Raw genomic sequence first — 12,339 nt, forward strand, 5'->3', positions numbered from 1 at the left:
GTGTCTTTGTTTTGATTTGAGATGGTGTTTCTCTGTAGAACCTCTGCTGACCTGGAGCTTGCTAAATAGTGTGGGCTGGCTGAGGACTCAGATCTTCCTGCCTTGGCCTCTCAGTGGTGGGGTTACAGGTGTGAGCTACTTTGCTGGGCTTCAGCGGGATCCTACCAATTTCTCCATTTGAGACAGGCACATCTGCTGCCTTCCCTAATTTGTAAGCACCTAGCAACCCCAAACTTGAGTTTTTTTTACTGAATGTTTCACAACATTGACTGAGGTGTGGATGACAACCCCAGATAAAAGTGCACACACAATGTGAAGGCAATACCCCCATTTTCAACTTTGCTTCTAAAGGGGTTGCTTGAAGGGTTGGTTTATCAGCCGACCTGGACAAACCCAGCAGTGGAAGGTGGACCTTAGTGTCTGTGGTCATACTTCATCACTCAGCCCCTTCTTCCCCTGGTGTCTCACTAGCCCCTCTGTCTCTCTTCTCTGGCTTTGAAACTTTTGGCAGCTTCCAAAAGCTCGCCTTCAAAGAGCTAAGGAGGATCCCGATGTTACAACAGCCTTGTTTAAGCCCGGACAAGTTTCCATTCATTGTATTAAATTCGGAAGAACAAGAGTATTCGGTTCCTGGCAAAGCTGAACTGTATCTAACTCAATATAAACAAGAGAGTTAAACCACCATTGACCAGCAGTTGGAAGCATGTTAGCAGTGCCCATGAAAGTGTGGGTTGGAGGGCAGACAGCAGAAGAGATTTTAAAAGACTGTTGCTGAGCATCTGGGCTCTGTATAGAGAGAATAATGAAGATTGGAACTGGAATGCATTAGGGAAAAGAAAATGTTTAAATCTCTCTCTCTCCCTCTCCCTCTCCCTCTCCCTCTCCTTCTCCCCTTCTCTCCCTCTCTCATCTCAGGGCACCCTAGCCTGCCTTCTTCATTATCAGCTTTCATCTTCCCCGCAAAGCTGCTATAGGTCCTTTCCCGGATTCCGTCTCTTAGGTCAAGGGGGCAGAACGGCTCTGGCAGACCAGATCTGAAAGGGAGTAGCACGTGTGACTCGAGTACAGCGTGACAACATAATCCCCACATAGACGGATGAGGTCAGTGTGGGTGATGCCGGCTTTCCTAGCATCCACTGAATCATCTGATGGGAGCAGCAATCGAAAAGAATAAATACAAACACACGCGGCACATTGCTGCAAAGACGGTTAGCTCAGGTCTAAGGAAAAGGATCCTGTCTTGGTAGGAGCAGCAGGCCAACGCAGGTAATGAATTGCTGTGCTTTAGAGGACCTCAGCCCCTTGTTCCTCCCATCAGCTAGGCAGAGGTGTGACTTCAGGTTGCCTGGCCTCTAAGAAACAAGGTTTTGGTCCAGTCAGGATCTAAGGTCTCTCATGGTTCCAAAGGCAAGGATTTGTCCCAGGTTGTAAAGTTTTGTAAATGTACATCGCTTCAACACCACAGCCTTGGAAGGCATTGTAGTCTGAAGGTTGGTGATTTTAGTCACATGTGGAAAGTTTTGTCTAACCTGTGTGGATATGGGAAAACCATTGGTAGGAATACATCTGAACAAAACTCCAGTTTGAATAAAGCAGACCGAGAGAGAAGTTGGGGAACATTCTGCTCTAAGCTATGACTACAGAATTCTAGTTGCCCACAGTCTTAAAGTCTCTCTTTTGATTTTTGGCAAGAGGTAGGACAAGGAGAAAAGACAGGATTTCCAAAGGTCACCTAATAATCGTAGCTCACACTTTACGGGTGTTCCCCATTGCTGTGCGCTTGCAGGCATAACCTTTGCTCATTCTCTCTGTTCTGTTTCCATTTACAAAAAACCCTATTCACCCAAGTTCCAAGACCTCCTCATATGCATAAAATGTCTCTGCTTTCAGTTGCAATATTCTTCCTCATGCTAAACTTCATTTCTATTATGATTATAGATTACGAACCCCCTGTGGGTGGGATCAAAGTCACATTTATCTATGCATCCTAGGCATTTGTGACATATTGTAGGCATTTAGTCATAAAAATTTCAGAGTGAAACTGGAGAGGGGTTTTCAGGTTACCTGCTAATGTGACAGCAATGGAGACAGAGTCATATCCCAAGGCATTTGTGGCATTGCAAGTATAGAAGCCCACATCAGCTTCCACTGGTGCCAAGATCTGTAAGGAATCATCTGGCTGTAGAAGAATCCTGGAGCAACAGAAAAGAAATGTAGACCTGGTCAAGTCAGCTGCTTTTTTTTTTTTTTTTGGTATTCATTATAGGGAAGGTATGTAGGGGTGTATTGAGACCTTTGTTCTAACAACTCAGAAAGACAAGATAGGATATCCAGGAAACCCAGGATCTCTTGTTGATTTGATTGGCATGTTGGCAATCTTAAATGGGGGTTTTGATCTTTTTTTAAAGCGTACTGACTACCTTATCTAATGCTATTGGTTGGAACAGACAACACTTGTGTACCAAATACATACACCATGAGAGAGGATGTTAAAAAGATGCTCACAAAGATTTGGGGAAAGACTTACTAAGGAAACTGACAAGCTACATAGGAGGAGCAGTTCCTGATTGGATGGTAGGAAGAACACAGGGTTATGGGATATAATAAGAGGCACCTGCTAAGGCATGATGGTAGAAGAGAAGCAGCTATGGAGCAGTTATTGACAAGATGATTGTAATTTAAAGGAAATGATATGTCTTCCAATTCTAGGCAGTAATATAAACACCTATTGTTTTCATCAACCTGTATACACGGATACAGTCCACAGGTCATATTGCCTCTATCTGACACAGTATTACAGAGGACCTTCTACAGAGAAGATGCCCAGTATAGTGAAGCAACACTTGTTCTTCTAGGTCATGGACAGACAAGTCTAGGACAGCCACATGGTATTTTAGGTATCTCTGTCTACCTAAAGAGAATTACAAGAGTGAAATTGTGGGCACCTATAATGAACTTCAGAACCGAATTCTAGTCTATCTAATGACGATTACGTCCTAGATTTGTACCATTTCTAAGAACTCCACGCTCTGCCAGGAAAGCTTAATGATGGGGCCTTGAAACTGACGGTTCCATGACTCAGGGAGGCTGGCAAGACCGAGGAAGTGTAAGAAGATGTTGGAGTCTTGAAGAGGTAGAGAGACAGGGTAGGAACTAACATATCTAGGGCCTGGAGCAGGCAGGGTCTCAGGGGGACAGATCATTCATGCCACAGAGAGGTATTTGTGACATCTTTGGACCAGTTCTTTCCACCTCATTTGTCCTTTCCACATTCCTAGTTTCAAAATACCTAAAGAACTAACTACTAGTTTTTACATCCATCCCTAGGAACCAAGCAGGCATGGCGGGGGGGGGGGGGGGGCGGTGTCACTTATTCAAAGAGGAGGAGGACTCTTAAAGCCTGGTAGCTAACTGAATGCCAGAAATCAGGTATCTTGCCCTGCAACATTCTCCAACTGGATATTCACTTGATTTTCTTAACTATGTCTGTGGCAGGGTCCCTCTAGACCCAATGGCTCTGCCGCTCAGCACCACCTCTGGTCATCTCTCTGTATTGCTAAGGTGGATGACCAGTCCTGTAATGAAGGATTCTCCTCAGCTCCTCTGCTAGCTGTGGGCCTATTGTGTTGTTATTTTTACCTCCGTCAGAAGGAAGGCAGGAGTAAGACTGCATCCCCCAATCTAGCTACGTAGGGCAGTTCTGTTTAACACGCAATGGAGAAGAAAGTAGAACATATTAGGCAGAGGGAAGTTTTGCAGTGATTTCCACTTAATTTAGCCCTATTCTGGACCATCGCTAATATCACTGGGGACAAGCATGCTAGAGCTGAACTGCATGGGGGCTGCCTGGGGAGCAGCAGGCGGCTATGAGGCAACTCGTCCATGCATTCGCTCACACATTTGTTAATCTCTGGGTATTTTTTCTCTAAGTCAGATAGTTGCATGTCAGTTTACTTCAAAGAAGCTAATAAGAGAAAGATGGTTATATGCAAGTTATCCCTGATAACAGCATCACGGTGTCCTAAAGGAATCGCCTCGGACGCAGCGGAATGCAACAACGTTGCTAAGTCTCTTCAGGTGTGCAAGCTGTTTTAGATTTAAAAATGGGAAAAAATAGTAAAATTGACCATGATTTAAAATCTTATGATGTCCCAGGAATATGCACACTTCCACAAATTGCTTTATAAGAATAGCAAAAGCAGACGGCTCCAATTTAAATAGAATGTAGCAGATCATATTCAGTTTCACCACACTGAGAAGGCAGGGGTTAAAGGTCACTAAGTCCCCAAATCCATTAGCCTGGTTGCCTCCCTATAAGCAGCAGCATTTTGCCTTTCCTTACAGACAGGATTCCTCAGTGTTTGGAGCAGGAGGCTAGAAGATTGTCCTTTTGAACTTTACTCTGGGGCTTCTAGGATCTAAGTACTGGTCATTGGCAAACCTTTTGACTTTCGACAATGCAGTCTATCAACTACTAAAATGTAGATGCAGCATTTTTCCTACTTTGCAGAGAAACTGCTATTCTAATGAACAATGCACAGAACTTCTAAACCACTCTTTGGTGTTTCTGCTTACCTCTAGTTAGTAATGTTTGATTCTTGTGATGGTGTGCGTGCGTGCATGCATGCGTGTGTGTTGGGTGTGAGGAAGTAGAATGGTCACATTATATTGGGTCATATGACATTGACCAATCTCTCTGAGTTTCTTGGATCTCCATACTCAGGTTCCTTTCCCATAGGACTATTATACTTGTCTGATCTTATACAAAGGCACAGACCTCACCCGTACTGAACTTCTGAGCTTGACCCTCCATCTTTTTTAGGTGAAGTTTACCTTTCATAACTACATCAACTGCTCTGCGGACTGACACAGCTGAATAAGCCATAACACCTAATCCAAAGCATACGCCTAAATCTGAAGTTGGAAAAGAATCCTGCTATAGACAGAAGTGGTGAAAAGACAGGCGGAGATCCATTATACTTGGCACCAAGTCACCTCTAAACTAGGAAAAGAATGAAGAGGGGAAGGAAGAAACAGTGATCATAAGACTGAACATTTGTTTATGTTTTTATCCCATAAATGGAATACAAGAAAAATAAGTATACCATTTCTCTTCATAAAGGCTTTGAATGTCATCTTAAGAAAACAAGTCACACAGCCCTGTAGTGGTCACTGTATAAATTATTTACATTAGAAACCTTCAGGGCAAGGGTACACAGCTATTTGCAGGTAGAGACAGGATTTGGAACAGGCTTTCTCGTTTGATTAAATACTTTCTCTCTTTCAACTCTGTAATATCTTCAGGATCCACTGTTTAATCTTGTTTTCTAGTTGGAATTAGAAAGCTGTTCATGCATGGATTTTAGGCACATTGGTCCATGTATAAATTTTATCCTCCCTAACCATCTGTTAAGGCTAATATTTTTTAGGGCAAACGGGAGGTTTGATTCCTGTAGTTCTTAAAATGTAGCTATAGAATTTGTTAGTTGGAATTGGGAGGGTGCCACTAGGGGGAGCAGGAGTTTTGGAGAGGCTTGGAGGACTCTCTAGGAAGAAAGGACTAATTATGGAGAATGGGGTTTGCTTTGCTCTAGCCTGGCAACTGTGGAGAAAAATTCCTGGAGTGGGGAGTGGGGAATGCTCTGTTTTAGGCATCTACTCTATTAAGGTAACTCAATTTGTTAGTAGTTGATTTCTGCCAGCTTGTACTTAAGTTTCAGGTTGACAGGCCTGTTTTGGAAAGGGTAGGCACAGGAACACGGAAACCAGCAAGAGTCCTCTGGGGCTGAGTTGGAAGCTAGGAAACCAGAAGATGGGGGGACACGGAGTGGGTATGACTGAAGCCTACAAAACAACAGAACTGTGGTCTTATCAGGTATGGAGGACTCCCCTCACCACTACATCTCCTTTCTCTTCTGTTGTGTGGCTAAAGCGTATTGCTGCAGTTCTTTGACTATACCTTTGGTCAGAAAGTGTGGACTTGGCCTTCTGAGACATCCACACAACACTTCTTCCCCATTCTTTCAAACGCATTTCCTATTTTGAAACAACCCGCTCTTTCAGACAAGATGACCACTCTGACTCTTTGGCATAGGGGTGGGGAGAAGAGAAACCCTTCCACATTCTGTCCGCTCTCCCAAATTCTCCCCAACGAGTCCAAGTTCTCTTCTGTTATGGAACTGCAGTTCACAGGGATTCTTCCTTCACATGGGAATTCTTTCCCAAACATTCTACAAAGCTTCTTTCCATCACTAGGGCTTCATTTCTTCAGCTAGACTATAAACTAATAGCTCAAGAGTGAGGACTCATGTTTACCAGAATGTTGTCATGCTGAATAAATACATTCTTGTTTAGGTTACCTTCAAAGCAAATGGGCTGAAGGCGATCAAAATCACAACGAACCACGGTGGGTAGTAGACTAGAACTCAGATTCTGGAACTCTATGCACTGGGTTCCAAGTCACCTCTACCTATCATGAATTAGTTCTGTGGCTTTGGATGTGTCATTTCTTTTAACTTCTCAATGACAGTCTCCTTGTCCATAAATGAGAATTCCAGCACCTTTCTAGGGTACAGATTTCATATGCATTCGTGCATCTTAAACATTGGAAAGGCTGGGAACACAATACGTTACGGCAGCGAAATTCCTGTTTTGTGACTGCCATAACCATCACTGTAACTATTGGTCCTCCTTCATGCCCAGGGTCACACATGATGGATGCTGTACAGCAATAGGCTAATAAAGTTTAGTGTCTTCTATATAGCTCAGGTTTGCCTGGAACTTGTATTCCTCCTGCCTCTGCTTTCTAGTTGGTAGATGACAGGCTTGTGCCATTCTGTTTAGCATGGGGAGCTGAGTGAGAAGAGCGAGTGCATGAGAGACAAGGACCTTCAAAACAACAGCATAAACAGCACATAGAGGAGGGGGGCATGGGGCTGGCTGTGGGCGAGACCAGAGGTGCAGAAGCAAAGAGGACAAAGGCCATAGGGCACACTGGGTTGGGCTGGCAGCATCGGCCTCAGTATCACTCTTTACTTTGGAACTTCTGAATCAGAAGGACAAGTTATCCCATAACCAATAAGTGAACAATTAAAAAAAACAGCCAGAATCCTGCAATTTTAAAAAGGTATGAAACAACTGATCAAAAGAATGAGAGCTGGCAAGCAGGGAATTGAGGAGCGAACAGGCAAACTGAAGAGCATGCGCAGAGAACTTAAAAATACTGTGTAGAGTGAGGGATGGCTCTTTTCCTTATCTTGAGATGAACATTTCTTTTTCTGCTTATAGATTCTTGAAATTAGCTTAAAATGTACCACAAAGGGGAATGAGAACCAATGTTTATTACACAGGTGTACATGCTTTAAATCATTTTATTCTTTCACCATGTTCCTGGCTTTGTATTATTTCTGAGAGGAGGCAAAAGTAATTTGTTCAGCTATCGTATGCTGTGATCAGGAATGGGGAATGACTTTTGAACCCTTTGGAACCCGACCAAATCCCGTCATCTACTGAGGCCAGGTAGGAAGACACGAGGACTAACCTCATTTCTGGTAGGGGGTAATTTGTGCTAATGTTGGTAGTTATTTAGGAAGACGCACAATACAATGATTCAAATCTGAATTTTACAAAGTTTGAGGCAGATGAAGAGATCTCTCTAAGACGACCTCCTCTGTGATTTCTTTTGGGAAACCCCAAATCACAGTAGCCCAGAGGCTTGTGGCGGAGACTGAGCTTGTGCAGAAATTTGGGGAACTGACTGAGGTTTGTGAAGTTTCTTATTGCCACTTAGCTGAAGCAACTTCTTAAAGCCCCAGGGCTCTTCATGCAGTCACCAACTAGAAGGCATTTACCGCCGAAGCCTTCCAGTTGTGCGGATGGAAGCCCAGAAAGTATTTTTGGAATGGGAACGGCCACCTGACAGCACATTCTTAACCTCATCCTTATGCTTCCTGCCAAGATTCTGGCTTCTTTCTCTTTAGACATTCATAGGGTCTTGAATTTGCTAATGTGAATAGCTTTATCTGCTTGCTGGGTAAGTTCTTTCAAACTCTAAGCTCTCCATGAAAAGGTCTGAATTTTCTGACTGGTGGGTCAGGTTGTCTTTAAACTCTAGTCAGCATGTGTTTCTGTAAAACAAAGTCTCGTTGCAACACTGTATACCAGTGTGGATACTGCCGACAGTTGAGGGTCGAACTGAGTAACTCACACAGCTCATACCCCAAATGTTTATTATTTGACCCTTTGCAAGGAAAGTTGGCTGACTTTTCAACATGCATTTCGAATTTTGATGTGTCTCGGTGATTTCTTCATTCATCACAATACCTGTCATTTACTAAGGATGGCCCCTCTAGCAAGAATAAACTAAATACAAGTGGGACCTGAAGACACTCTCTCTGTAGCTTCTGAGGGAAGAACCAGAGCTGACTCTATGCTGCACTTTTTGCCGTGTCCCCTGATGGACTCTGCCTGCTCAGTTTGTGAGCATCATTCTGTAACCTCTGCATGCTCCCTCGGGGCTTTTCTTTTGCTGAAGAGTAAGTATTTATTGGGATGGTTCCTACTTCTCTGGCTTGCTATTCTTACACTTCAACTGGGAAAACCATTTGTCATCTCCATTTCCTTTAGTTTTATAAAGGAAATACGCCAACTTAAACTGAAACCGGTTTAGTTTCTCCCCTCCGTCTTCACCGCCTCCAGTTTTTATATTATCTACAAACTTGGAAAGTGCATTTCATGGACATATGATTTTTACATAGAGCATTATTCACAACTATGGTTCTGAGATTGACCTTGGAGGAATTTTTCATCTGATTCTCTCTTCCATTCTGAGAAGTTTCCATCTGTGGACTCTCTGTGTTCCCCAAGATAAAGCTTTCCAAATACTCCTTAATCCATCTGCTGTCCAGCACTACTTTGGAATATTGTCCTATGCATTCTGGCCAGAACACCACTGAGAGCCTACACATTGTTCTGTAAGCGTAAAGAGATGGTGAAGTGCTCAGCTCTAAATGGGGCATCTCTATCATACCCCTAACTCCAAAGCTCAGGGATCATCTCAGCAGAGAGACTGGGAAGACAATAGACAATGGCTGTAGGTCTAAGTGACAATGGTTATGACTACTGAAAAATGGGCATCCATCATGTATTGGGAACATTAGAGACATTATTTCGATTCTCTGTTGCTATGGTTTGGATAAATGTCTTCCAAGGTCCATGTGCCAAAAGTTGGTCACTATCCTTGGGCATGATTGGGTGGTAATGGATTCTTTAAGAGGCGGAGCCTGGTGTGAGAAATTAGGTCACAGAGATGTGCACTTGAAGGGCTACTAGGACTCAAGTCCCTCCTTTGTTTGTCTTCCATGAGGTGAATAACTTTCTGCCATGTGGTTCTACACAGGCCCAAAGCAACAGCAAAAAGGGACGACTACTGAGATTTCTAAGACTATGAGCCAAGGTAAACCTTGCTGTTTTTAAGTTGTCCATTTCTTGGAAAATTCTACAGCTTGAGGGCCAAGTCATGCTTACATGCTTTAAGGCCTTTACTGAACTACAAGTGGTGTGTGCTACTGGCTCACTTCTGGTATAAAAATATTAAACAGAATAAAAATGTCCCTGAAGCTATGGCTTGATCAGTAAAATTTGGATATTTCTGAATGCAAAGAGCAAACTTTATCTGAATTTGGTTCCTCTCTAGTGCCAGTTTAGAGAATGTGGCTACTCCTTCCTGTAAGGAAGTCAGTGTGGTCTTTACAGCCACATTCAGACTGCGGAATACTGAGATGGTTATCAGACTAAGAGAAGGGTCATATGCTAGCGCTTTCAGCTAGAGATGTGGAGGGCGTGTGATAGACCCTACCCAGCTATGAACTGTAGGTGACCATGACTTGAATTTCAACTCCAAATGTGATGATTTAAGAAGGATGCCTGAAAACAATAAATAATTTAGCTTCTTCTTGCTTCTGATCTTGGTCTGTGAAGGCATGCACACATCTCTGTAGTCATACAAATGTAGCACTTGGATGTAACAACTGTAATGCTTCCCGAGTGCCAAGTGTGTGCCTAAATGCGCACGTTAGTAGCTGGCTTCATACCGGTGAAGGTGAAGCTACATACAGACAAAGATACACCTAAGACAGATGGACTCAAGGGAAATATAAAAGTCTTATAAACTGGAAGCTAGCTGGCTGGGATACTGAGTGACAATTTACATCAAGTTTAGTTAGCTCTGATGATTTCCTTAAGAACAATAACAAGCCCAAACCAAACCAAAAAAAATCTCTAAAGAAAAATGTAAGTCAGAAAAGGACTCAGACTGTTTTGGCTTCAAAATCCATTTCTGCTCCATATTGTGGGATTCTGAGCAAGCTTGCGAGACATCTCTCTACCGCAATTTCAACACCTGTGAAGTTAGGATAAATGAGTTCCTGAAACTCAGTGGAAGAGCTCTCAATATCAGCTGTGACGATCATAAGCGTGACAATTCCTCCATGGGTCTGGAGGTGATGGAGGATAGGAGGTGGAAAGGTGTCTGTGCCCCATTTTTATCTGATCATATGAATGCTATCGCCATGTGCCCTGTGCCACAGAATCTTGGGAGTTTCTGAAATGTCTCAAGGAGAGAACAGGTGAGCAATGTGGCATACTTCTGTTTAGGATAGTGGTTCTCAACCTATAGGGGCCGCATATCAGAGATCCTGCATATCAGATAAATGCATAATGATTCATAACAGTTTCAAATTCACAGTTATGAAGTAGCAGTGAAGTAATTTTATGGTTGGGGTCACCATGCCATGAGGAACTGTATTAAAGGGTCGCAGCATTAAAAAGGTTGAGAACCACTGGCTTAGGAGCAGGCGTCACTCTCCAACTCTGCCTAGCCTGAATGAAAATCAGATAGTGATTAGGAACTTCCGTTTACACACCAGCATCCACTAGAGATTCCGCTGTTCGCTCATTTCACCATTGTGTATACAATATGCTCTCAGAAATCTGGAGAAAATAAGACATGTTTTCAAACATCTACCTGTCTGAAGGTAAGTTTAAAAGGCTCTGATGCACCATGGTAGGCACTTATGAAAGACTTCAGACTGGGACACATGGGGAGCCTGCATGGGGTCATCTGACCCAGACTTTGGAGAAAGGCTTCTTCTGAGGAAGAAGAGGAATTAGCTAGACACAGTGGAAGAAAGGTCCCATGCAAATTTATAAGCTGCAAGTAACTGGGTATTGCTTGCAGGCACAGGTCGGTGCCATGAGCTGGGATCTAGTGAGAGATGAGGCCAGAGGGATGGGCAGATGTTAGAGATAAAAAGTGCTGTGTATGTGCAATGGTATTTGGTGCTTATCCTCAAGTGATGATGAGCCACTCTACTTTGCTACAATTCCCACGCTACTAAATAGTAAACGCCAGTCTGTCAAGTTGAGAATTAGATTGTGTCGCTTATTTTCTTGCCTGCTATTTTCCTGATATTCCCTAAATGTTCTCCGGATCCTTAGAAACTAAAGCTTCCCTGGAACTCTGGGAAGCTCATTCCACCCACATTGCACCCAAATGAGTTTCTTCTGGTGTTCTGTAGCACAACCAGCTCATCTTCCCCTTAGAGTGTTTGTATAACTTTCCCTTTGTCCAGAAGGCCTCTGTGTCCGGGCAGCATATTCTGAGCACTGGTCATCATTTGGATTTTGTATAGGCATCACCTTAGAGTGTATGTCCAGAGTGGTCACCAAGGACTTCTCTATCACATATTTAATTTTGTACCTAAACATGTATTACCATTGTTTCATGTTTAATTTTCTGTATTTTCCTTCCCTTCTCTCTCCTCCCTGTTCCAGTCTCCCTATTATTTAGTATCTCCTTGATGTCACTTGCCATTGGGGCACTAGAATTAGAGCAGCAGAGAAAGGCTGTGCCACCAAGGAGAGACAATTAACAAGCGAATTTTAGGACAATCAAACACTCTGAAAATCCTATAGGTCAAATGCCAGAATTAAAAGGCTTGAAAACAACTGGGAAGGAGGAGTCCTGTTTTAGATGGCTCAGGGAAGCTCCCTCTGATAGTTGCTATTGTCCCTCTGATATGTGTTATTGTCCCCCTGATATGCTATTGTCCCTTTAATGTGTTATTGTCCCCATGATATGTGTTATTGTCCCTCTGACCTGTGTTATTGTCGTCCCTCTGACCTGTGTTATTGCCCCTCTGACCTGTGTTATTGTCCCTCTGATATGAGCTATTGTCCCTCTGATATGTGTTATTGTCCCTCTGATATGTGTTACTGTCCCCATGATATGTGTTATTGTCCCTCTGATATGTGTTACTGTCCCCATGATATGTGTTATTG

The 12,339-nt window shown here is 43.2% G+C and overlaps 1 protein-coding gene across 5 annotated transcripts in view; it reads right to left on the reverse strand.

Moving 5' to 3' along the window:
• Adamtsl1 (ADAMTS like 1) overlaps positions 1-12,339 on the reverse strand; it is a 924,007-nt gene that overhangs the window by 76,408 nt on the left and 835,260 nt on the right. For all 5 annotated transcript variants that reach the window (XM_087904876.1, XM_087904875.1, XM_087904874.1 and 2 more), the window contains one exon: positions 2,065-2,192. In XM_087904876.1, the coding sequence (XP_087761002.1) occupies positions 2,065-2,192 (128 nt within the window). The remainder of the gene's footprint in view (positions 1-2,064; positions 2,193-12,339) is intronic.

This window comes from Myodes glareolus, chromosome 3, assembly GCF_982192425.1.
Source record: "Myodes glareolus chromosome 3, mMyoGla1.1, whole genome shotgun sequence".
Classification (NCBI taxonomy): domain Eukaryota; kingdom Metazoa; phylum Chordata; class Mammalia; order Rodentia; family Cricetidae; genus Myodes; species Myodes glareolus.